We start from the raw sequence: 26,907 nt of genomic DNA on the forward strand, positions 1-26,907 counted from the left end.
GTGTGGATGTGGCACTTGGGGACAGGGGTCAGTGGTGGCCTTGGCAGTCTTAGGGGATCAGTTGGACTTGATGCTCTCAGGGGACATTTCCAACCTAAAAACCATTTTCTATAAATGCATATATATATATATATATATATATATATATATGTGTGTGTGTGTGTGTGTATATATATATATATGCATTTATACTATATAAATACCTACATATATATATATGCATTTATACTCTATAAATACCTACATATATATATATATACACACACACACAAACACACACACACACACACATATATATATGTATGAACATATGTGAGCTGAAACACAGGCAGGCATCAGTGCTGCTTCCACAAGTCTTTCCAGTGAATTTCTTCACAGTCTTTCCAAAGCTCTTCTCAGGAAGAGCCAAGAAGCTTTGCAAGATGCCACTTTGCTGGCTTTTGGAGGAGGTGGAGAATTGGTGGTTGTTTTTTGCTCTGCCTTTTGACTACAATGCTCTGCTCCCCGTTTCCAGCGGGATAAGAAGTTGGGAAGCCCTACAGAAAAGTACAGATCCAGCCCTGAAAGCTCCAGAACAGGAATCTCAGAGACTGAGGGGCAGAGCTGGCAGGGAACATAGGAGGAGATCAAATGAACCCAGCTGATGGGAGCACTGAAGAGTCACAGTTAGTCCTGCTGGACACGGCCAAATGTCCCCCCTGTCCCCTGAGGGCACTTGTGAATAGCAACGAGCAAAAACAGGAGGGGAAGGAGTGATTACGGGGAAATAACGGCTCATTAGCAGATAATTGGGGGCTCAGCAGCACAGCTCATTGCCTGGAAAGAGAATTTTTAAAAATTTAAAATAATGGCTCGATAAAAATAGAAACTTTTTCATTCTCAGAACAGCAGCAACACACAAAGTGCTGAACTCCAGGAGCAGTTTAGGTGCAGAGCTGGGGCCAGGGACAGTGAGTGCCTCTTGGAAAATGCTCTCCTGCCAGGAATCCCTGCGGGAGAGGCCGGGACCGGCCCCACTGGCAGGAGGCAAGCACACAGCGCCTGCAGCATCACCTGCAGCTCCTCATTTCCTCTGCAAGCCCAGGAAATGGCCAGGGACCCCAGCAAGCCTTGCCAGCTCCCAGGGGGGCTCCAGGAGAGCTGGGAAGGGATTTGGGATCAGGTTCCTGGAGGGACAGGACACAGGGAATGGCTTCCCACTGCCAGAGGGCAGGGATGGATGGGACATTTGGAATTAGGAATTGCTCCCTGGGAGGGTGGGCAGGCCCTGGCACAGGTGCCCAGAGCAGCTGTGGCTGCCCCTGGATCCCTGGCAGTGCCCAAGGCCAGGCTGGACAGGGCTTGGAGCAGCCTGGGATGGTGGAGGTGTCCCTGGCTGAGCTGGATGAGCTTTAAGGTCCCTTCCCACCCAGCCCATGCCATGACTCGGGGAGCTGTGGTGACCTTGCAGGAGACCCCATCACTCCAAAATCCTGCAGTTACCCTCCCCTCCAGTCCCTCCCAGAGCTGCCTGTGAAAGCGTTTCTCATCCCTGGATAGATCCATATCAGCAGGGCAGAGACACAGACCTCTGTGTCCCTTCCTGAGCCTCCAAAATGTTCCACATCCAGCTGAACATCTCCCATTTGCCCTTCACCAAACCACCCCTGCTCTGACTGCCCTGCACCCTCTGAATTCACAACCCACACCTGATCCAAGACTTCCCAGCAGGGAGGACTCGCCCCGCCTCCAGCTCCAGGACCATCTCCAAGGGAATATTTGGCCCACGGATACAAGTGGCATCATAAATAATTCAGATACTTGTTCTTGTCCAAAGTACGTCAGAAAATGTACAAAACTTGTTAATTAATAGTTTCTGTTCGTTTAGTCACTGAATCCTTCAGTATCCAGTGATTACTATGGATTTGCATCACTCCCCCACACTGAAATGGAGCAGCTGCCACCGTCTGGTGGCACCATGAGCTTGGGGACAAGAAGTCCCCGAGTCCCTGAAGGGGTGACAGGCAGGAGCAGGATACCAGGCCAGGCACAAGCAGCTTCCTTAGCCAGGAACAATTCCAGAAAAGGGCAGAAATAACTAAAAATCCAGTATTTTAGGGGAAATGAGGTACTTTCAGTGCAGAAACTCAGAGAAGTGAGCAGTGTCACTGCTGGGGGGTGACACCCTGTTCTTCCACAGACAACAGCAAACCCTGGCACGCTGCTACCGACACCATTGCAGGTCTTGGATGTCTCCTCCTGCATTGCCAAACATCAATTTTTTATGATGCTTAAACATTTTCCAGCCCCAGGTCCATCTCCAATGTCAGCAGGGCAAGGAGGGGAGCTCACAGATGGGCTGGCCTCTGCCCTGACATCCATCAGGGAAGGAAGCCTTGGAGAGCTCCCAGGAGCTCCCATCCCTGAGGACAACATCATCCTTGGTGTAGCCACGGCCACTCCCAGGGTTTCACCACAATGAATCCAGCCCAGGATTTTTTTATTTTATGTTTTTTTACCAGGAGCTTCTTTTTTTTCGGGAAGTCTCCCACCAGCAGGGAACACACATCCTGCCCCAGGCTTCTCCAGCTCACAGAAAGCAGTGGGAGATGTGCAAAGGACACTCCTACACTCCTGCCAGCTCTCTCCTTGCTCACTAACCCTGGGAACAAGAAGGAGATGACAGGGCCCTCACTCCCAGGGATGGGGAGCAGAGGGAGAGGGAGGCAGGGAAGGAACAGGGCTGGCTCTGCCCCTGTCACACCCATGCCTGTGCAGGATCACAGGGGAACAGCAAAACCCAGCAGCAACAGGACAACAGCAGTGAGGGTGTGCTGGCACACAGCCCAACCCAAACTGCTGCTGGGCCACCCAGAGCAGCTCAGAGAGAGCCCCTGAGCCTCCTCCTCCCAAATCCAGCAGCTGTCATGTCCCTTGCCTCGGGATCAGAGCTCAGCTCATCCCTGCAGGCCCCAAGCTCAGCTCATCCCAGGCTGAGCCACAGTGCAGCCATGGAGAAGAGACAGCTCCTGATGGGCACTGAACCCCTCCTGAGCTGGCAGGGCTCAACTTACCCGGGGTAAGAGGATCCAGGGGTGTCAGGTATCCACCATGCTCCATTCCCCAAGGTCAGGACATGCCAAAGGCACAGCAGAGACCTGCAGGAGCTGGGAACCTCCCAGCCCCCCTGCTCTGCCCAGAGCCTTAGGCTCAGGGAGGATGGCAGTGGGGCAGCAGCAGCCCCAAAATGCACCCACACAGCTTCCATCCCTTTTGCCTTTGGATTTCAATCCTGCTCCCTCTGAACCCACAGGCAGGGAAAGCCACCAAGCCCGTAAAGTCCAAGCTGTGCCCAATCCCCACCTTGGCACCAGCCCAGAGCACTGAGTGCCACATCCAGGCATTCCTTGGGCACCTCCAGGGATGGGGACTCCACACCTCCTTGGGCAGCCCCTTCCAGTGCCTGCCTGCCCTCTCCATGAAGAAATGTTCCCAAAATCCACCTTGAGCCTCCCCTGGCCCAGCCTGAGGCCGTTCCCTCTCCTCCTGTCCCTGTTCCCTGGAGCAGAGCCCGACCCCCCGGCTGTCCCCTCCTGTCAGGAGCTGTGCAGAGCCACAAGGTCCCCCCTGAGCCTCCTTTTCTCCAGGCTGAGCCCCTTCCCAGCTCCCTCAGCCTCTCCTGGGGCTCCAGCCCCTTCCCAGCTCCCTCAGCCTCTCCTGGGGCTCCAGCCCCTTCCCAGCTCCGTTCCCTGCCCTGGACACGCTCCAGCCCCTCCAGGTCTCTCCTGGCAGGAGGCTCCCAGCGCTGCCCCAGCTCTGGAGGTGCCCCAGCAGTGCCAGCTCAGGGGACGGGCATTGCCCTGCTCCTGCTGCCACCCCAGGGCTGGGACAAGCCAGGTGCCCTTGGCCTCTTCCCCCTGGGCACAGCTGGGCTCATGGCAGACACTGCCACCAGCACCCCCAGGGCTTTTCCCACCAGCAGCTTTCCAGCCCCTCTGTCCCCAGGTCACATCCCCCAAGGACAGGTGATTTCATGGGTGTCACAGGGTAACAGAGCTGTCCCCAAGGCCAAGGACGCTGCCATCTGCCCGAGATTAGAGCAGGAAGTCACAGTTCACTGCCGTGGTGAGCCATGGACCATCCCACATGGGCCTGGCACCCACCTCCTTTAGCAAGGACAACCCCAAGCCCCCTCCTGGGCAGGCTCAGTTCCTGCTGGGGGAGCACAGGGAAATCCAGGTTTGATCCCTGCAGGAAGCACCAGCACAGCAGCACTGGCTGCACTGACAGCTGCTCCAGCAGCAGGACGCAGAGCAGGAAGGGCTGATGCCAGGCCGTGCTCTGCTCCCTGCACAGCAGGTCCTGTCAAGGATTTACTGCCAAAAGCTCCTCGGAACAACCAATCCATCCCTGGAATCTCTCAGCAGCTCGGCACAGACAGCGAGAAGGGCACTCCATGCTGCACAGTCTCCTCAGGAAGTGCTGTGCTGGCTGTCAGTCCAGAGAGATCAGGGAAAAAAGGGAAAAGAAATAAAGAAATCCACTCCTGCTGCAGCCAGGGCCTCTATTTGCAGAGCTGCTTGACGGAGCTGGGAGTTCATCTCCCTTCCAATTCTATAAGAGCATTTCTGGTCTCTAATTAACACCATCAGGCTGTCAGGATGGCCACTTCCTCCCTAATTACTGTGCTTTGTAATTAAGATACAGCTAATAAACTCCTGTTATTAGTGATTGCTGCTGATCAGCTCAGAGGTGCAGAGCAGCTCCTGCCTTGTGCCCGCACCAGGAGCTCCTGGGCAGTGCATCCATGTCATGGAATCCCAGGATTTTTCAGGTTGGAAAAGCCCTTTAAGGTCATTGAGTCCAACCATTAATCTCCAGCACCTCCAGGCCCAGCCCTAGACCATGTCCCTGAACCATTTCCATGGCACCTGCACATCCTTGGGCTGCATCCTCTCCCAGCCAAGCCACATGTGCTTGTGGGCAGGAATCCACCTCCACAACTGCTAAAAATGAAAGGGAACAGGGCAGAGAGGGCACCTTTGGAAAGAAGATGAACATTCCCTGCCCTCAGCACATGATCTGCTGCTTTGTTGAGTGTTGAGGGCTCCCTGCTGGGAAGGATGGGCTTGGCCAGCTCCAGGCACTCTGACATTCCCTGATGGCCAGGGACACTCGCTGCGCCCCGAGCTCATCCCAGTGAGAATCATGGAATAGAATGATGGAATACCCTGAGCTGACCCACAGGATCATTCACTCCCACTCCTGTCCCTGCCCAGACCCCCAACAACTCCATCCTGTCCATCCCTGGCAGTGCTGTCCAAAGGCTCCTGGAGCTCTGGCAGCCTCGGGGCCGTGCCCATTCCCTGGGCAGTGCCAGCACCTCTGGGGGAAGAACCTTTCCTGATCTCCAGCCTGAGCTGCCCTGGCACAGAGATACTTCCACATCCACCTCCCCCTGCCCTGGGGTCAAGGGCAGTCATGGGGGGGGTTTCCTTCCACTTCTCACCTGGATATCCCAGCTCACACTGAGCTCCCTGTTCTTGAAATGCAAGGGTTCCACAACATGAAACATCTCCAAACCTCTCCATGGGCATTCCTACATCCTTATTTCACCTGGAAAAACCATCCACAGCAAAGGACACCAGGCAGGCCCCACGTCAATGACCCATGGCTCAGCCGTGGTGAATCTGGGCTTTATTTTAAACCAGGTGAATCCACCAGCCATGATTACAGATTTTAAGTGCTTGTCACAAATAAATCAGCAGCCACAACTGCTAAAGCTGCAATGAAACACCTCCAGTTCCCCAGCAGCTCCAGCCAGACACAGCCCCAGCCCAAACTCCAGACTCTTAACCCAGGAGCAGAACAACCAGGATGCAGCCCATGGATTCAGCACCTCCTCATGCCAAACTCTCAGGAAAGAGCTCCCCACCTCAAGAAATTTCTAAATAAATCTGGATAAAGGCTGAACCAATATATCTGCTTTGGGAGCAGGATACAGCCTGTCCATCATCAATGCTCCAGCAGCCACATGTGCTTGGTCCTCCTGGAAATTTAATCCAACTCACTCCTGAGCAGACTTTAAACACTCATTTAAATGGTTCCTAACTGGGCCATGAAATAAATACACTCTATAGGGAGAGAAATGCATTTTTCCATCTGTTTTATGGTCCCCTCTGTGCTGAAACTGTGGGCCAGGTGCAGCCCAGGATCTGATTTCCTTGGAGGATAATCATCCATGTCACCACCAAATATTAATATTAACAGACTGCACTTGGGCATGGTAAGAAACCCAGCACCAAACACACAGCATGGAGCTGGGGAGGGAGAAATGCCCTCTGCAAGCAGCAACAGCTGCTTCTACTGGCAAGAGCTTTGAGATCCTCAAAATTAACTAATGATAAGCTAATTATCTTTATCTGTTAGCCACCCACAGACCTTTCTGTGCACAGCAAGTGAAGTGCCTGCATTCCTCTATCTCTAAAGACTTCAGCACCTCAGTTCTTCCTCCTTAATTTGGCCACAAACCCAAAACCCAAGATCCCATCAGCTCTGACTGAACCAGATCAGCCCCTTAACACACAAACACAGAACAAATCATCTCCTTAAATCCATCTGCACCTTCCTTTGACTCTGTATAATCAGAAGAGCACTGGCACAAATTGTGCCATCCCCTGGATCCCTGGCAGTGCCCAAGGCCAGGCTGGACAGGGCTTGGAGCAGCCTGGGATAGTGAAGGTGTCCCTGCCATGGCAGGGGGTGGCACTTTAAGGACCCTTTCAACCCAATCATTCTGGAGTGTGGAATCATTCAACCCAAAGATTCAATAATTGGTTTTTCCTTACAAGCACAAAAGGAACTCCTAAAGCCACCCAAAGCCTCCAGGCTGAGCTCCTCTGTTCCCAAGGAATCTCCTGCTGAGCAGAGCCAGGCCCAGCTTTTCCCTGGGCTGCTCATTAAAAGTCATCAGCATTTTAAATATACTTCAGACAGTTCCTTTTGAGGAGATAAGTGGATTTAAGGACAAAATTTTGGTAGGGGAAAAAAAAAAATCACAGCATGAGGATTTCCAAATGAAAAGCAAAGCCTCCTTGGGATGTATTTTCTCATCCAAAATATTGCATTTCCAATAGGGAATGTGCTTACCAGAACAACACACTTTGCACATCACAGTTTTTACAGTAAATTGGTTTTAAAAGCCAACATTTTCTCAGCTTTGGGATTAACTTTGTTGTTAAAACATGACAAATATTTGCCTGTCATGTCCCAGGGCCAAAGCCTCTGGGTTTGTCAAATTTGCTCCACATGTGTGAAACAGATGTCCCCCCACCAGACAGGGAAATTTTTTTACATGTCACTGCAAAGCTTGCCCAAAATACCACCATAAAATGGGAGAAGATGCTTTGGGGGCAGAAAAAGACCAGGCCAGCCATGGAAATACCCCAGTCTCACCTCAGATACCCTCAGAAACCTCTCCCCAGATTCTTCCCTGCCCTTCCCAAGCCCACTCCCCATTTCTCCAGCGCTCACCACTCACGTTCCCCTGAATTCTCACACAAGGCTGGTTTCAGCTTTTGATGAGAATAATTCTGGTTTGGGGCATTTTATTCTTCACTGAAGCCTTGTTACGTAAAGCTCTGTGCAGAACTCCTGGAACACGCATGTCCTTACGTCACCCAACTGGAAAAACAGCTTGAGAAGGAAAGCAAAGGGAAGAGGACAATCTGGATTTGATAAAAAAGATTTTTTTTTTTTGGTCATCTGAAGCCAGCTGTAAATCCTCAATTGCTTGAATTTTGATTTGACCTATTTGCATTCCTCCTTTCCTCATCCTTTTCTGGGGGAAGGAAATTTCATTTAGATAAAATAATTTATTGTGAAGTGATGCTTGAGAGTAGGATAGGACCACAGGAGGGAGCAGAGTGATACAGGACCACAGGCTCATGGCATGGGTTGGGTGGGAAGGGACCTTAAAGCCCATCCAGTGCCACCCCTGCCATGGCAGGGACACCTTCCCAGGCTGCTCCCAGCCCCATCCAGCCTGACCTTGGACATTTCCAGGGATCCAGGGGCAGCCACAGCTGCTCTGGGCACCCTGTGCCAGGGCCTGCCCATCCTCCCAGGGAACAATTCCCAATTCCCAATATCCCATCCATCCCTGCCCTCTGGCACTGGGAGCCATTCCCTGTGTCCTGCCATTATCCCAAACTACATCAAAGAAGCAACATTTGGATTTGACCATCACAAGGCCCAGCTGTGAATCACCAGGTGCTCCAGGTCCCTGCAGGCAGACCCTTGGAACACAGCAGGGATAGAAATAAAACATGGGATGTGACAAGATGCCAGTGCCCAGGATCAGGGGAGCTGTCTCTGGTCTGCAAGGAAACAAAGAACATCCTGCAAATCCTCATTTCTCACCATCAGCCTTCACTGTGAGACACCAGATTTTGCTCAGCCCCTCCACTGAGGAATCATGGAATGGGTTGGGTTGGGAATGACCTAAAGTCCATCCAGTCCCACCCCTGCCATGGGCAGGGACACCTCCCACTGTCCCAGGCTGCTCCAAGCCCTGTCCAGCCTGGCCTGGAACACTTCCATGAACTGTAAGTGCTGCCATGAAGCAACACAAAAGTGGAACTGAAAGGCAGGACCCATCCCCAGCCTTTTCCTGCTTCATCCCACTCAGGATAAAACACTAAAATGGGGATTTCTCTCCCAAAGCAATGCAGATTTGGGCAGAGCATCCTTTATGCCATAAAGGACAGTGCTCCTGCACACCCAGCACTGAGCTCAACTAGGAAATACCTGGAATAACACAGAGGGCAGTACCAGACAGGACATTTTAGTGCACACCTTGAATCACAGCTCAATGTTCCTGGAGAACATCTCTGCCTCTCAGCATGACGTGGGCAGGGAGCAGCACACAGCAAAACTCTCATTCAATCTCGACTCAAAGGAATTTGGCTTAGAACTAAAACAATACATCCTGACACCAACACAGAGACCGATTTACCCATGACAAACAGCCCAATAGCCTGTGCAATTAAAGGTGCCTGAATGGAACAAATTATCAGCAAATTTAAAGGGGTTTTTGTATTACAACTAAGTCAATCTGGATTCTGGATGTTTTAAACACCTGATAAAGCAGGAGCCCCACAATTTGTCCGTCTCCAACCAAACCCAGCAGGGCTGTAGCACATGATGCCTGCAGGGCAGATTCCACACGTGCATCCCTAATATTGCTCATCTTGTGGTCAAACACCTCCTCCTCCACCCCACCCCAGCAGAGCAGCCCCTCCATCGCTCCCCAGCAGAGCAGGGAAGCCCCAGGGATGCATCCGGAGCGCCGGGAAGGCCACTGACCCTTGTGGAATTTATTCAGGCAGCCGGCGTTGCAGAAGGAGCGGAGCGATCCTGTCTCCCAGCAGCCCCTACCCTTCATCCCCACCGCGGGCTCGCCCTGCCGAGGCTGCCTCCTACATGGCTGCGAGCTTTAGGATGGAGGACAACCCACAGGGATGAAGAGACAACGGCCCGGGGAAATGTCCTTATTCCAGTGCCACACTTCCCATCAGCCATCCCCAGCACATGCCGCTAGCAGGGCACTACGGCTCCATCAGCAAACCAGCCTCGTACCAGCATGCACCACGGAGCAGCCCTTAACTCCATCCCTGCCGGAAAACAGCCTCATCCTGCCAAAAACAACGGGACAGAGAACGCCAGGAGCAGCCCCGGCCCGGGGAGGCTCGGCTGGGACCGGCTCCGGAGCGGTGCGTTGGATACCCAGCCCCAAAGCCAGAGGGATGCTGGATTTTTGGGGAGGGAGGGGGAGATTTGGAAGCTTGTCCCTTTAAACGCTGCTGGAGGTTATTTTTAGGACACTGGCTTAAAATAAAGATCAGAATTCCTTTATTTTTTTTTATCAGAAAGTCCATTATCCATTTTAGTCACTCAGCCACGTTTCACATCCCAACAGATCCGTAACAAACCCCTGGAGGCTCCTCCAGCCCTGTTCTCCCTGAGATCCATTTTCTCACCCCTCCGTTCCAAAACCACTGGATTTTCCTAGCTTTAATTTTCCCAGTCTCAAGGGAATGAGTAGTTCTGGAGTAAAAATGCAGCATAAATCTCAATCCAGAGCCCAGCAGCTGCAGCCGGGAGCTGCTGCGTGTGTGCAGTGGGACCCAGAGCACGGAGTGGGAATTGGGAATCTCCAGGACCTACAGGGATTAACAGTTTGCATTTGATCATTTTTTTTCTCACTCCAGCTGGATTAAAAGGATTTTACAGCAAGAAGGAAACGTTTGTATTCCAGCTTTCAAGTTGGAATGACTTTCCGAGGACGCATTTAAATAGAGAGGCAGGGACTATACAAGAATTCCAGGTGGAAAAAGGAGAAATTCAGCCAGATCACACAATCTTTACTCTGTGCATTCAAGCCAGGGAAACTAATTCTGTCAGTGCACATACACACAAAGATTTCATTAAATTATTGGCATATTTATTGATGGTTTGGGTAAGAATCAGCAGTTCTTAAGAGGAAAATGACCACCCCAAGAGATTGGATTTTTAATTGGAGAGGAGAGAAAGGTATTGATGGGATTTTGCTCAAAACAAGAATTTCCAGCTCTGATATCAGATCCAAGGACCAGCTGGAGGCAGGATCTGGGTTTTGACACTGAGATCAGGGTTAATACCTATACAAGGCCATACATATACAGACATACACACTGTATCATAACCTGATTCCAATCCTCCTGCTGCAGGAAATCAAGGCAGGATCATGGAAAAAAAAAAAACAAACCACTAAGATCCTCTCCATAAGGATCACATTCCCAAACTGACACAGCTCTGCATCTTTCCTGCCAGCTGCCCCCAGCCTCCTCCTGCCAATATTTCAGTCACATCCCCAGTCACTCATCTGAACATTTGGAGATCAGTCCTCAAGTTCCCTGTTAATCAACAGACTGCAGGTTTATCCCTGGATTTAGCTCGTTCTGCTGCAAATCAGGAGTTACCAGGGTCCCAGGAACAGCAGAAAGTGCCTGAGAAAGGCTCCCTGCCCTGTGTCAGGATGAGCTTTCTCCTTTCTTTCCAAGGGAAATGCTGGAATTGTGATGTTACTTCTTGCTGAGCAACTGAAACTCAGGAGCTGACTCAGGTGGGACCAGGAGTGAGGGTGTGGAGCACCCAGGGCTGATGAGGGGCCAGGGAAAGGCTGGGATAAATACAGTGAATGAGGGGATCCAGGAGGAGACATCCATCTCCTCAAGGCACACACAGCATCCCACAACACCCTCTCACACCATCCCAGCAACACCAGACCATTCCCCTTTCAGAAACTGTATCAAATTTACAAAGCCATTTAAAAATGCAACTTCTACCTTCCAAATATTTTGCCTGGAAGAAGACAAGGTGTGTAGGTCAGAGGATGGCTGCAGTTTGGGTTTAGTCTAACTTCTTTTCCAAGTTTGATGAAATTCCAAAACAAACTGGAGAACTTCAAGTATTCTGTTTTCCCATTCCCGAGCATTCCTAGCAACACTCCCAACTGCACTCCTCAGCCTGATATCTCCTTTATCATGATCCAGTTAATCTTGAAAGCCTCCATAATCCCTAATTTTCTAGTATCTTTACAGCTCAGCCACATCCACCTCCCAATCCAAGTGATAAAAACATCAGGTGATTGTTCCAAAGCCCTGCCAGGATTAGTGGGACCAAACCACCTCAAACTCCAGCTCCTCTGTTAAAATCGATTGGAAATGCTTTATTTGGAGCCGTATATAATAACAATAACTTCTCCCTGGTTCAGAGGTTCCCTGCACCAGGCAGAGTCATGGAATGGGTTGGCTGGGAAGGAACCTTAAATCCCATCTTGTTCCAGCCCCGTGGGGTTGCTCAAAGCCCCATCCAGCCTGAGCATGTGGCAGGGTGGGATGAACAGCTGCTCCACACAGAGACCCCCCAACATATGGGTGAAACATAAATTTTAATTAATTTAGAGATTTTAGAGGAGCTAAGATTTCAGTTAGAAATAAGCCTAACTAGAGTTAATGAAAATAAATGAGTAAGCCTTGATGAAGTTAAGAGTTAGTAGTTAACTAATAATTGATTGCTTGTCAGCACAATGTTCAGTTAGCTGGGTTTATAATGAAGAATACACAAACTGACAAATAGCTTTCAGGAACATAAGACAATTGTGGCCTCCTCTGTTCTGAAACCAACTGAGGACAAGGAATGGGAGTTCTACCAAGAGTTCATTTGTCAGATTTGCATTGAAAGGGTAGAAAGGTCAGAACGAGGAAAACTTCATTGACTTCCTCATTTTGAGACCCCTCCCCATGAAAGGGACACCAACCCATTTCAAAGGACAGACTAGTCATGCTTAATAGCTTTTGGAGTGATTAGCATACAAAGCAGGGAATGGGATGTACCAAAATTATGAATATGTATTTGTATTTTGGGTATTCAATACTTGTATGGATAAAAAGACTCTGTAATCACCTGGAATGATCCCACACACAATAAACACACACTTTCTAACTTTAAACTGTTAGAGAGTTTTTTGTCCCTCACAGTTGGATATCGGTACTAGATCAATATCCATATTTTTTTAATAAATCATGGGAATCCATCACTTTATCCATTCACCATCAATTCAAGTGTCTCACCAACTCCGGGGGCTCTCCCAAGCCCGCTGCACACCCCAGAGGAGCCCAGCCCCACAGGTTGCAGCCAGAAAGCTCAGCCCCCTCCTGCCCCAGGCCACATTTAGGGAATTACATACTGCGTTTGCCACAGCACCTCTTCCTCATCCAGCGCTCCGGAGGGCAGGCAGGGCCAGGGCCAGGCTCCGAGCCCGGGCCAGCCTTCCCCCGGGACGCTCTCCGAAGGCTCCATATCCTCATTTCCTCCCTTCCGTCCCCTCCCTGCAGCTCTCCTTCCCCGTGCTCAGGGCTGGGAGCGCCTCCTCCTCCTCTTCCTCCTCCTCCTCCTCCCTCTCCTCACCTCACCCTCCTGCCCCAGCACATGGAAAACAGGCTCAGGAAAAAAAAAAAAACAGAAACTTGAGAAATTTCACTTGTTACAAGTTTCCAGTGGAAAAGCCCAAAACCAGCCCCTTTTGGGGGTCTCTTCTGGAGCACATCAGGGCAGAGCTGCATGTCAAGGGTGACACAGGCATTCCTTGCCCAATTTCATGTCCTTGCTTCTAATCTTATGGTGATAAAACCACCTAAAAAAATTCTGGGGACTTGTACTTGTACTGATATACCTTCTAATACATTAATTATGAGATATTAAATATAGTAATTTACTGTATATAATCTAATATTGCCTTGAAATACTCTTTCCACTATTGCCTTGAAATACTCTTTCCAGAAATGCCCAAATATTCCAAAATAAAACAGCTGTGCTGATTCCAGCTGTTCCTGCTTCGGGATTGTATTTTTTAAGCAGTTATTCCCAACCCTCAAATTATCTCCCTGCTCCAACTGCCCCCTGCAGACACAAAGGAGAAGTGGCCACTTCCCTCTGCAAAAAACCTTCATTGTATTGGAAAACACTCAACACATCTTCATCCTCTGCTGCTTTTAATAAAATTTGATTCTTTTCAGTGTTCCCTCAGCTCCCCAAATCCCTGCTGTCTGTTGAAAGTATGATACCCAAAACCACCCCACATAAATTCACACACACAGGAGTGAAGTGAACGTGTCTGAAATATCACAGACTCGTGGTTTGGGTGCGAAGGACCTTAAAGCTCATCCATTCCCACCCCCTGCCATGGGGGAAAGGCTCCTTGCACTACCCCAGGCTGCTGCAAACCCCATCCAGCCTGGCCTTGGACACTTCCAGGGATCCAGGGAAATCCACAAACTCCCAGTGCCAGGGCAACCTTTGCCAGGGCCTCTTCTCCAACCCTTCCTGGACCTCTCCTCCCTCCCAGGAAAAACCAATCTCCCTGTGCCTACACTGTCAGAAAACTTTTAGGACTTCCAAAAGGAAACACATTCAGCACTTTAAACCTTCTCTGGGCAAGGAGGTAACACTGGGTCTTCTCTTTTGCTCTGTGTGAATCAAAGAAAAAATTACTTACACAGTAAAAAGTAAAGGAAAAAACCTACCAGTTATACTGGGAGATTTTCCTTCCTGACTGAGAAGAGCTCCAGCCCCTGGATATCACCAGGAAACACCACTGCAGTCCTGAGCAGTTCAAGCCCCATCTCCAGGCTGTAAATCTCAACTCAGGGATGCCCAGAATCCAGCATCCTCTGAGGTCAACTACAAAGGTTGTCTCCAGAGGAACAGCTCCCCAAAGGCTCTTCAACAGCTTTGCCCAACAACTGGGTTTTTTTAACACTTTGCTCTTGAACTCTGTTTATTTTATTCCTCTCAAAAATGCTGCTGGAGTGCAAGAAACTCCCCCATCCGCCCCACCTTGGTGACACCAAATCCCATGGTGGGTTTGTGTGCTACAGAAATCTTGGGTTCTTCAGTTACACAATTCACCCTCGAAAAGGCAATCAGTGGAATAACCAAAATAACCCTTGTTTTAGTGTAAGCAGGCAGTGTAAGCTCACACATGAGTTTCCCACCACACTCCAGCAGTTCTGCTTCCAGACTGCTGGAGGAACTTGGTTCATCCAGGGGCTGAAGAGCAGAGGCAGAACCTGGAGGGAATTTGAGGGGTTTTTTATTCCTTTTCTTGTTTAAAGCCAGACATTCACCCTCTAGCACATTTCTTCTGCACTGCTTACTGACAAGATGCCAAGGAGGGAAAGGGAGCAGGAAAATGCTCCTCTGGGTCAGGCTCCCCAGGGCAGGGAAGGGAAGGGAAAGGAGGGACCACCTGAGCTGCCTTGAAGGAGGAGAGAAGTGGCTGAGCTGGGGATTTCAGAGCCAGTCACACAGCAGGGACAGAAACCCACAGAGCCCATCAGTCCCTGCAGTCTGCAGGAATTACATCCAGGTAAGTGAGTGCCCTGGGATGGCAGCACTGCCTGCTGCACCTTGCTTTCCATGGGAAGGAGCTGTACTCCTCCAGCAGGGAATCCTGCCAGGAACAAGCCCAGCCTGCACCATTTCTGGGAGCAGGGAGCAGTGATGCTGCCTGTGCTCAGGGGCTGGCTACAGGTCCCAGCTCCAGGCCTGGCAGCACTGGGAGCACCAGACTCCTCACCAACCCCAGGATCCCTGAGGCTGGAAAAGCCCTCCCAGACCATCGAGTCCCAGCTGAGCCCAATCCCAGAGCACTCAGTGCCACCTCCATCGAGTCCCAGATGTGCCCGATCCCCACCCTGTCCCCAGCCCAGAGCACTCAGTGCCACCTCCATCGAGTCCCAGATGTGCCCGATCCCCACCCTGTCCCCAGCCCAGAGCACTCAGTGCCACCTCCATCGAGTCCCAGATGTGCCCGATCCCCACCCTGTCCCCAGCCCAGAGCACTCAGTGCCACCTCCATCGAGTCCCAGATGTGCCCGATCCCCACCCTGTCCCCAGCCCAGAGCACTCAGTGCCACCTCCATCGAGTCCCAGATGTGCCCGATCCCCACCCTGTCCCCAGCCCAGAGCACTCAGTGCCACCCCCAGTCACTCCTTGGACACCCCAGGGATGGGGACTCCAAACCTCCCTGGGCAGTCCCTGCCAGTGTTGACAATACTTTCCATGAAGGAAATTTTTCCTGATGTCCAGCTTGAGCTTCCTCCTCATAAACCAACCTCTATGGCTGGAAAACCTCTACCTGCAGCACCCAGGAGCCTGTTTAAAAAGGATTAACAGCTTTTCTCTCCCTACATCCTCTCCCAAATCAGTGTCAGCACCTTACACCACCCAAGGGTTCAGCCCTTCCTCCCTCCATCCTGTCAGTGGCTGAGGGATAACCCAGGGTGCCACTGTCACCACTGTGCTCCTAAATCCAACACCCACCACACCCCTCAGTGAGGCTCTGGCTGAGGTTCAAGCTCCTACCTGCACATTTCAGGGAGAATCCCAAATTGGGCGTTTATCATCTTGTCATGCTTTCAGCCCTCTTTGTTTTCCCTTCCGTTGCCCAGCTTTAACTATAAATGAATATTTGAGTTCCTCGTGAATGAGTTACTGCCAGAGGGAGAGCTGCTCCCTGAGGAGACTCATTTTAAATTGGAAACACTCCTTAGAGCTAAATTTTTAGTTGAAGCTACAAATCTAATAACTGAGGTCAAAACTCCCTGGTTATCCGTCTCCAGAAGCAGCATCCCTGCCAACATGATGTTATTACAGCACCATGAGAAGTCATTTTCCATGGGAAAAGGCAGGCTCTGGTGCTGCATCCATCCTGGCAGAAATGGGTCTGCTCTCCAGGCTAGGTTTGTGTTCCACCTCCAGCATGGCCTAGAGGCAGGAGCTGGATCCCTGCTCACACTTGTCCCAGGTCAGGGCTCCTGCAGGACAGGCTGCTGAGCCCACCCAGGGCACCAAATATCCTCAGCCCAGCAGGGCCAATCCTCCAGCAGAAGCAGCATTCCATGAATCCCATCCCAACCCTCACCGACAGAGCCAATGGAGGAGGCTGCAAGTTATTACACAAGAGAGATTTTCCTCAAAATAAAAAGCTGAACAGAATAAAAGTGGCATTGTATTGTCTGCAAGTTGATCTTCACTACCTAGAGTGACAATTTTAGCTTAAAAATTCCTAAAACTCCACAAGAATTCTCAATTTCCCAGATGGATCAGGAGAAATGCCCCAAAGGAGCCTCTGCTGGCACCAGATTCCAGCACTGGGAGGAGCCAAGGCACTGCAGGAGCACAGGCACCACAAGGTGCCAGCACAGCCCAAATGTGCCACTTCCAGCCTGGAATATCGGGGCAGGAGGAATTTGGGGGTCCCCACGTGCTGTGAGCAGCCTGGGGGCTCTCTCTGGGGCTGGGAAAGGGGCTGGAATGCTGGGACAGGAGGAGCAGCTCTTCCCCACAGAAAAACTAACTCTCCTGCCCAACTGGAGTGTCCAAGCAAGGTCTGGCTGGTAAATTCCTCTTTTCCAAGACATCCATTAAAGGGCAGTTGCAAAGTCAAGCACAGGCAGCAAATAACCTCGGCTCCTCCAAAGCTGGGAAACCTGGAAGAACACAGAGCTCCACAGGCAGCCAGGGATCCATGGAAGCAGCGAGCCAGGAGAGGGCAACCTGCTCCTGCTGCATGGCAGGGATGGGAGCAGGGAGGAACAACAGGGCTGCAGAGTGCACAGCAGGGAAGCCTGGGGGTGCTGGTGGCAGTGTCTGCCATGAGCCCAGCTGTGCCCAGGGGGAAGAGGCCAAGGGCACCTGGGCTGTGCCAGCCCTGGGGTGGCAGCAGGAGCAGGGCAGTGCCCGTCCCCTGAGCTGGCACTGCTGGGGCACCTCCAGAGCTGGGGCAGCGCTGGGAGCCTCCTGCCAGGAGAGACCTGGAGGGGCTGGAGCGTGTCCAGGGCAGGGAACGGAGCTGGGAAGGGGCTGGAGCCCCAGGAGAGGCTGAGGGAGCTGGGAAGGGGCTGGAGCCCCAGGAGAGGCTGAGGGAGCTGGGAAGGGGCTGGAGCCCCAGGAGAGGCTGAGGGAGCTGGGAAGGGGCTCAGCCTGGAGAAAAGGAGGCTCAGGGGGGACCTTGTGGCTCTCACAGCTCCTGACAGGAGGGGACTGTGGCAAGCACATTTCTCTCCCTCTTAGGATTTTTCATAGAGGTGAACAAAGAGAAATGAAAGAGAAAACAATTTCTATTTCTGCTCCTTGTTTTTCCTATGTGGAATGTGTTTGGAGAATTGTTTACCTGGGGTGATTGCTTGATGGGATTCTGGTGAGGATTGTTTGAGCATGATGGCCAATCCAACCCACCTGGAGCTTGGCTTTCAGAGAGGGTCACGAGTTGTGTTAGAGTTACAAGTCAGAGAAAGTAGTATGTAGTTTTAATATCCTCCTTTTATATAGCATATTAATGTATTTTAGCATACTTATAATGAAGAAATAATTCAGCCTTCTGAACTGAGCGAGACATAAGCATTTCTTCCCATTGGGTTCACCTACATTTACAATATGGGACAGCCGGAGGGTCGGGCTCTGCTCCAGGGACAGGGACAGGAGGAGAGGGAACGGCCCCAGGCTGGGCCAGGGCAGGCTCAGGGTGGATTTTGGAAACATTTCTTAATGGAAAGAGCTGTCCAGCCCTGGCACAGCTGCCCAGGGCAGTGCTGGATCCCCATCTCTGCAGGTATTCAACAGCTGTGTGGATGTGGCACTTGGGGACAGGGGTCAGTGGTGACCTTGGCAGTGCTGGGGAATAGAGGGATTTGGGTGATCTTTGAGGGCTTTCCCAACCTCCACAATTCTGTGATTCTGGGACTGCAGTTTGCTCAGATATCTCAAGTACCTTGTCCAGAGGGATTTCTTCAGAAATCCCAAGGGGATGGAAGCCACACATGGCTCTGCAGGTGTTCCCTCAAGCTGTGAGCCCCATCAATTCCCTGATGCCTGAGTGACAAATGAACATCCAACCCAAATTCCTTTATGTGCAGGGAGAACCCTGAGGGATTCCCTGTGCCCTGCTAGGACTGCATAGAGCTGTTGTATCCCACCACCAATTCAAATCCCATTTTCCCTTCTGAAGCCAGGAGCAGGAGCTGTTGGGCTTCATTAGACACAAACATCACAAGGTTTCCTGCCAGTCCCTCATTCCTGAGTGCCCAACAGCCCTGACACCTCTGCCCCAGCCCAACCCTCCAGAGATGCCTTCAGACCCACTGAAGGATCAGTTTTCACTCACTTTATTGTTTCCAGAGTACAAACTTGATTTATCTCCAACTGCCCTTTTCTGTGCCAGGTAAAGAAAAAAGCCTGTGGGAATTCTGAATGCCTGACAGCAACAGTGAGGTATTAACTCATTCCCTGAGCTGGGAATCTCCCCCTTGGTGCTCCCAGTTGTATGAAAATCCCCGTTGTGTTGCTAAATGTGGCATTAAAAACTACGTGCAGGTGAAACTTGCCCTAAAATCAGTAAGCAGAGTCTGTTCCCAGCACTGAGAGAGAGCTCAAGAGCCAGGCTGAGCAAGGACTTTATCCAGGGGATAAAGTTTTGCTTTGTCTGTGTGTCCAGTCCCTTTTCATGTGTCATTTTTCCAGAAACCTGTAAATCTCAGTTTGGGAATAAGGTTTTCCAGCATATAAATACAACGCATGCTCCCATTTTAGATAGCACTAGAAGTGCTTGAAAGTTTTGATATTATTTTTAGCACAAATATTTTTGAAAGTCTTCCCAAGCTAAACCTGGTGTGTCACTGGTACTTAGGGAAACCACATTTTTTCTCTTGTTGTGAAAAATAACAAGTTGGTAGTATATAAAAGTGTTTTCTTGCTCGAACACCAAAACCCTGTCACCAAGGGTGAGACATCCCTGGTTCCCTGCCAGGCAAGCACTGTGGATTCCCTGGGATCTCAAAAATCCTTCTTCCTGCGTGGGTGCAGAAGTGGAAAGGATGATCCTGGTTGTTCCTTCCCTGCTGCACTTGCTAATATTGACAGCGTTTGTCATTTTGGGAACTTTTCACTTGAGGGATGAACCCAGTGCAGATGGTCCCTCCTTGCTGGGCACCAGCTGGGCACTGGGAAAGGGAAAGTTCTGCCCTCTTGGGATAAAGGTGTCCATGGCAGGGGGTGGATAAGATGAGCTTTAAGGTCTCTTCAACCCAAACCATTCCATGATTCTGTAACCCTGCAAAGGCTGTTCCAACCCCTTTGGCTGGAAGTCAAAAAGCACCACTTGCAATTCCCCAAGGGAAATAATTAGCCCTGAGTTCAGGTGAAATGTGGGCACAGCCACCCAGGGGTCACTGGTTTGGGCTTTGCAGCCTTGCCAAGTGACCTTGGGAAATTCCTTCCCCAAAAAGGTGTGTGGAAGTGAGGAGATTGTGTGGAAGCAACAAAAAAAAGGCACTGAGATTGAGAGAAAGCAAACACTGACTTATAAACAGCTGGAGAACATGGAATGATGGAAATCCCCTCACTCAGGCCACACACTCACAGTGCTTGTCCATGGCACAGGGGGGAAAGGGCCATAAATAATGAAATGAGGGGAAAAAAAACAAGATTTAAAGAAACACAGGAAATGGGCATGGGAGAAACACAATCCACTAACACAATCCACAGCATTTTTGGAAGTTAGAATGGATGTGTGGTACCTACAAACATGGCACAGCAAAAACCATTCTGCCCTGGTATTTATCACTTCATCAATTTATAACCAGCTTTTCCCTGCTATTTATCCACTCTGGGAGTAGCATAATCCCCACCATAGGAATTTATCCCTCTCCCTCCCATTCTTGCTGGAGAAGAATCTGCTATCCAACGTGCCAAGGAGTGAACTGAGCCCTCTGTATACAACAGAATACTTTAGCCCCTGGGTTTTGCCCACCCTCCCAGCTCCCACAGGAAGGACTGAGTAAGGACCACAAGGATTTCTCCTCCCAGTGTTCCTGCATCAAACTCCTTCTGCATCAGCTTAGCCAAAATAGGGCCTTTCCTTCACTACAGCTGTTCCAGGTCACCCTGATGAGGAAAGAAAGGAGCCTGGTGTGCCAGCAGAGGTCAGAGAATCATGGAATCACTCAGGTTGGAAAAGCCCTCTGAGATCCTTGAGTCCAACTGTCCCAGCACTGCCAAGGCCACCCACGTACCCAAGTGCCACATCCCCAGGAACAGGGACTCCACCATCTGGACAGCCCGTTCCAAAGCCTGAGCACACTTTTCATGAAGGAATTTTCCCCCATACCCAATCTAAACCTCCCCCAGAATCCTCGTGCTGCACATCCCACCCCCTCCTCCGGCAGGAGCGTTCTCCCAGCTCCGGCGTGGGCTCGGAGCCTCCTGCCCACCCCTGCTCTGCTCCTGCTGCGCCAGCCCTTCCCAGAGCCTCGCCCCAGCCCTCCTCTGCTTTCTCACATTCCTGTGTTTATTTCCAGGGGGTTACTGCTGCAGCCTCACCTGCAATGCTGAAAACACAGGAGTCCCAAAAAACTCCACTGAGAAACTGCCCCAGGGCCTGGCCTGCCACACACAGCTGAATGCCAGCCCTGCTGAGGGATTTCGGGAGCCCTAGGACAGACCCAGAGGCTGCCCAGTGTGCCCAGAGGGAGCACTGGGATTCCCTGGGCAGTGGCACAGGGCAGGGCAGGCAGAGGGGATGTGCCTCTGTCCTTGGGCAGGGGTAGGAGCAGCACTGGAGCAACAGGAGCTGTGACATCAATTCCCATCCCACTTCTGAATGACAGAATCCCAGAATAGTTTGGGTGGGAAGGGAACTTTTCATGTTGGAAAGGAATTTAAAGCTCATCTTGTTCCAACCCCTGCCATGGGAAGGCACAGCTTCCACTGGAGCACAGCCACCACCCAGAGCTGAGGAGCAGCCACGGCTCCTGCGCTCACTCCGGAGGATGAGGCAGGAGCAGCAGGAATGGCCTAAATACTGCTGGCTGCTCTGAGCCCCTGCTGGAATGTTTAATTCCTGCTGTTATGTAAGTACTGTTTTCTGGGTTCCTTGGCTGGCAATGGTTATCACGGATTACATCTGCAAAACAACAGCAGTGAACGTGCTGTGGTACCTGGGATCAGGGGAGAGCAGCACCACAGCGAGGAGGGCAGCTCAGTTCTGGGGTTATTCCATCCCCACATGCAAGTGGAGTGGAAAACAGCAGCAAGGGAATTAAAAACAGATTAGAAAAATAACAATGTGGGGGAGGGAGGGGAGGGAAGTGGTTCCTGGCTTGTGAAATAGAAAAATCCAAAGATTCCTCCCATCCTCCTCGCGTTTGCACCTCCAGGCAGCAGCCAGGAGAAGGGAGCAGCTGGAGGCTGTGTAGATAAGAGAACCCTACACTGGTTTGGGGTGGAAAGGGACCTAAAAGCTCATCCAGTCCCAACCCCTACCATCAGCAGGGACACTTACCACTATCCCAGGCTGCTCCAAGCTCCATCCAACCTGGCCATGGACACTTCCACAGATCCAGAGGCTGCTCTGGGAACCCTGTGCCGAGGCCTCAGCACACTTACAGGGAAAATTTTCTTCCCAGTATCCCATCTAACCTGTCACTCCAGGCCTTTGTTTAAAGTCCCTCTCCTTGGCACAGGTTCCTATGGATCCAGCCTGTCCAGATCCCTCTGCAAACCCTTCCTGCCCTCCAGCATCCCTGTGGCTGTGGCAGAAGGAGATGAAGTGTTGGCTGCAGCTCACTAGGGGTGGCTGAGATGGACCAACCCACCCCAATCCATCAGGAAACTGGGGAGCCAGAGCATCCTGCCAAGTGCAGGAGGGAACACAGGTGAGAGCAGAAGGCACTGAGAGGAGGCAGGAATCACTAGGAATGGAAAATCCAAGCAAACAAGTCCATCAGCAGCACTGCCAGCTCTATTTCCCACGGCAGCAGCTCCTGCCATAGTTAACAACAGCTGGCTGTCCTGGGAAAATCCAGACTCCAAGGATAAAAAGACAATCAGAAGAGCAAGGTGACAGCACTGGCAGCCAGAGTCCTCCAGCACAGGGAAAGAGCTCACAGTGATGGGGAAACCCAGGGGAGGAGGGGAAAAGGGAATGCTGCTGTCAGAAGAGCTGGGAATAGCTGGACTGTTACAGCCAGAGATGAGCTGGGACAACAATGACAGGAATTGTGCTGTCCTGCCACAGCCCCAGCAGAGCCACAAGCCAAGGCCACCTGGCCAGGAGCTTCTGTGAGGCCGGGGGGAGCAACAAGGGGATAATTCATGGAATGGGACAGGGAAGGTGCCAGATGTTCTGCAGTGTCACAGGCCCAACTCAAAATGGCTTTTGCAAACAAACCCCTGCCTTGGAAAAAGGACAAAAGACAGCCAAAATGAGTAGAGCAACAAAAGTGACATTATCAGTGGAGTGATTAAAGGGAATAATGAATTATGGCTATTTTTTAATGCTGCCATAAAGGCTGGATCTGGGACACTGAAGGGGAACTCCTTGCTGGCTTGAGCTGCCCTTGGCTTCCACCCACCCAGCTGCACCCCAGCCCTGCAATGGGATCCCCCCAACTCCAGTGTCCCTTTCCAGAGTTGGATTTTCCCTTTCCACTCTCCTACAAAAGGAATTCACCCCAGGACCTGAGCAGAGGGCACCACCAGCCCTCTTCCACTCTTCTTCTCCCCTGCTCAGAGCTTCCACCCTCCTGCAGCCCACAGAAAGCCCCCAAAGCAATCCCTCCTTGTTTTTCAAGAAGAAAAGAAAGGATTAAGGCAGAAGGAATAACCAGGTATCCCAAGTAATCAACCCCCATTATCCCAGATCACTGACCCACACCACAGGGTGTTGGTTTCAAAGTGAATCCTCCCCGGGATGGTCATACAAGGTCAGCCTAAACCCTCAGGAAAATCCATCTCTTCCCCAGCATGCAAACTGCAGTTGGTATTTTGGAAACAGGATACTGGGACAGGCTCTGCTTCCTCTGGGCACTGATCCTTCACTGTCAGAGCTGTGCTGCACAAGGAGCCCCCAGGTCACATCCCACACACAGCCACTTACAGCCTGTACCCCAAGGGATGAAACTGTGCCCAAATCTGTTGAGTCTCCCTGGATTTTCTGGCTCCCGGCAGCAAGTGCCACCATTTAATTGGATGTTGTACAAAATATTAATTATTCCTGCTCCATTTAAACCTATGAGCTGATAATTCCCTCCTTTTTCTTGTTATAAGCACTTCTCCCCAGACTTCCTAGACTCAGACAGTCACAGAATTTTTGAGGCTGGAAAAGACCTTTAAGATCAAGTCTAACCATTAATCCAGCACTACAGAGGCCACCAATAACCCATGTCCTCAAGTGCCACATCCACACAGCTGTTAAATCCCTGCAGGGATGGGGATCCAGCACTGCCCTGGGCAGCTATGCCAGGGCTGGAGAGCTCTTTCCATGCAAAAATCTTCCCAAAATCCACCCTGGCCCAGCCTGAGGCCGTTCCCTCTCCTCCTGTCCCTGTTCCCTGGAGCAGAGCCCAACCCCCCGGCTGTCCCCTCCTGTCAGGAGCTGTGCAGAGCCACAAGGTCCCCCCTGAGCCTCCTTTTCTCCAGGCTGAGCCCCTTCCCAGCTCCCTCAGCCTCTCCTGGGGCTCCAGCCCCTTCCCAGCTCCCTCAGCCTCTCCTGGGGCTCCAGCACATTTCCTGTACCATTAACCATCATCTATGTGGCACTTTCAGCTGTCCTTTTCCCAGATGAAAAATTTACTTTCCATCACCCTCCTTCCCTTGTCAGAGAAGATTTTCTCTGGTTGATCTTGTGCCTCTTTGGTTATTTGGGTTTTCTTTTCAAGTTCTGCTGAAAACCCTGTGAGTCATTGACAGGGCGTCTCCAGGGAAGAGATCACAGCAGCACACAGAGCAAAGCTGCATTCCTTCTTTCCCACTCTATCAATTCCCAGCTTTTCTGCACTCACTCCAGCCTCAGCCAAAGGAACCAGATGCCTCTGAGAGTGGCTGGCAGGTGAGTTGTTCTTGGCACAGACACCAGCACTGACCTGTCTAGTGAACTCCTGGATTTCAGCACCATCAACAGCAAAATCCCTTTCTGTCAGCCCAGAATCTGCTCCTCATCAGGGGAGCACTGGAATCACAACATGGCTTTCACCCTCTCTCCTGCTGGGATCCCCAAGTAGGGAACCAAAAGGAATCACCAACTGTCTCTCCAAGCAGCCCAAGTCCATTCTGGGGAGTTTATTAGTGTTTAAAATACCAGGAACAGATTTCCACCCTTCCCTGCACAGTTTTCCAAAGACCCCCTTATTACAGAGCCAAGAAAACAATTATTAATTCAGCACTCATACAATTCCTGAACGTCATGATACTGCTCTAAAAAGAAAGGATAGTTTTATATCTATTTTTGTATTTGTTTTAAAAAAATCCACCAGCCAGAGACACCAAATATAGAGGGTAAACACAGAAATCTGATTTTCAGGCCAGGTAACAGCACAGGGCTATAGCCAGTACTGATAAAAGCAGGTGATGGATGAAGACAAATCAAGTTTTCTACAACTTTACCAACACTTTGCAATCCCACCTAGCAACAGGAATGCCATATTTGGCTGAGCAGAGCTTGGTCTGGGACTGTCCGTCCTACTGTCACACTCTACATGTGTTTTAGAGGAATTAAACACATGTGATAATTGAGGAGAGAGCTAAGCCAGCAGCTAAGCTCCACTCTCACTTTCTGCCACTAATCTGCTTGGAATCCCTGGGCAGGTTTCCCCCTGGGCTGGTTTCTCCTGGGAAGCAGGATGAGGACAGGGAGCTCAGGTCACACCTCCCAGCACCAAAGTCCCAGGTCACAGCTCATTACCAAAATATTCCTGTACCCACAGTGGGCAGAAGGGAAACCAGAGCTCCCCCCTGCACAGAACAGCAAAATCTCCCATCCCATACTTGGTTTGGGGACAGGTTTTGCTGTTACAAACAGACATAAAAAGCAGTCCTGTGAAATGGCCCCTGTGGGTGCACAGCTCCAGCCAGCAGCTGAGTAGAAAACAGAGTTAAAAACACTTCCACAGCTGTTCAATTCAGGAGAACTCCTGGGGGAAAAACCCTTTTCACCCACCCCAAAATGGTGACCCGGCAGTGGAAATATGGGCAGCAATTTGCCAGTCCTCCTACCCATCAAATTTCCTACCAAATCTCAAACACCCTGAGGGCACTGAGGGATCATTGATTCCTGCAGAAATGGGGAGTGGAATCCCAGCCCAGGCTCCAGCAAGTCTGTGGGGGATTCAAGGCTGAGCAGTTCAGCTGACACAGCAGAAGGATGGGGACACCCAGGGGTGGGAAGCTGGAGAGGGCCCAGGAGAACCTCGCAGGGTTCAGGTGCCAGGTCCTGTATCCAGCTCAGGGCAATCCCAGCCATGAGCACAGGCTGGGAGAGGAACTCCTTGAGAGCAGCCCTGGGGATAAGGACTTTGAGGAGCTGCTGGGTGAGGGCTGCACCTGCCCCAGCCCTGAAAGCCCCTCAGCCCTGTGCTGAGCCCCAGCCTGGGCAGCAGGGCAGGGGGGTTTCTGCTCCTCTGCCCCACCTGCAGAGCTGCCCCAGCCCTGGGCCCAGCACAGGGAAGAACTGGAGCTTCTGGAGAGAGTCCAGAGTAGCCACAGAGATGCTGCAAGGGCTGGAGCCCCTCTGCTCTGGAGCCAGGCTGGGAGAGCTGGGGGTGCTCACCTGGAGAGGAGAAGCTCCAGGGAGAGCTCAGAGCCCTTCCAGGGCCTAAAGGGGCTCCAGGAGAGCTGGAGAGGGACTGGGGACAAGGGATGGAGGGACAGGACACAGGGAATGGCTTCCCAGTGCCAGAGGGCAGGGCTGGATGGGATATTGGGAAGGAATTGCTCCCTGTGAGGGTGGTGAGACCATGGCCTCTGAAGCAGGCAGGGCAGCAGGCAGTGCCCATGAGCACAGAGGCCACAAGGATGCTCCCTGTGTCCTTTCCCAGAAGGACAGACAGCATCAGACACAAACCTGCTCCTCTGCCCACGTTACTTGCCCCCTCTGCCATCCTCTCCCCACCTTCTGACCTCCCAGAGCCGTGGATGCTCCTTCTTGAGGGCACAAATCCCTTCAGCTTCTCACCACCCTTTGCACTCATTGGAGCCCACCTGGGCTCTGCAGAGCAGCCCTTGGGGAACACACAGGTTTTGGGGATCCCTCAGGATAAGAGGAGACATCTCAGGCAATTCTGCACATGAGCAGACTTGAAGGACTGGGGACTTTTACAGCAAATCCCAGAACCTCTTCACTTACAAACATCCACCCCAATTCTCACAGGGACAAAACATCAGGAATCCTGTTTTGATTCAAGCCAGACATATAGTCACTCTTTACTATAATTAAAGACCTCTAATTGGCACAAACTATCATCCAGGTGAACATTAAGGCATAAAGTAAT

The 26,907-nt window shown here is 51.3% G+C and overlaps 1 protein-coding gene across 7 annotated transcripts in view; it reads right to left on the reverse strand.

The window, feature by feature from the left end:
• OSBP2 (oxysterol binding protein 2) overlaps positions 1 to 26,907 on the reverse strand; it is a 98,958-nt gene that overhangs the window by 42,733 nt on the left and 29,318 nt on the right. Inside the window, exon 1 of one of the 7 annotated variants that reach the window (XM_021537304.3) lies at positions 9,346 to 9,619. The exons of the other annotated variants lie outside the window; for them this stretch is intronic. Within the exon in view, the coding sequence (XP_021392979.1) occupies positions 9,346 to 9,424 (79 nt within the window). The 5' untranslated portion in view covers positions 9,425 to 9,619. Of the gene's footprint in view, positions 1 to 9,345; positions 9,620 to 26,907 lie in introns of those variants that run through there. 7 annotated transcript variants of the gene reach the window in all.

This window comes from Lonchura striata, chromosome 18 (assembly GCF_046129695.1).
Source record: "Lonchura striata isolate bLonStr1 chromosome 18, bLonStr1.mat, whole genome shotgun sequence".
Lineage (NCBI taxonomy): Eukaryota > Metazoa > Chordata > Aves > Passeriformes > Estrildidae > Lonchura > Lonchura striata.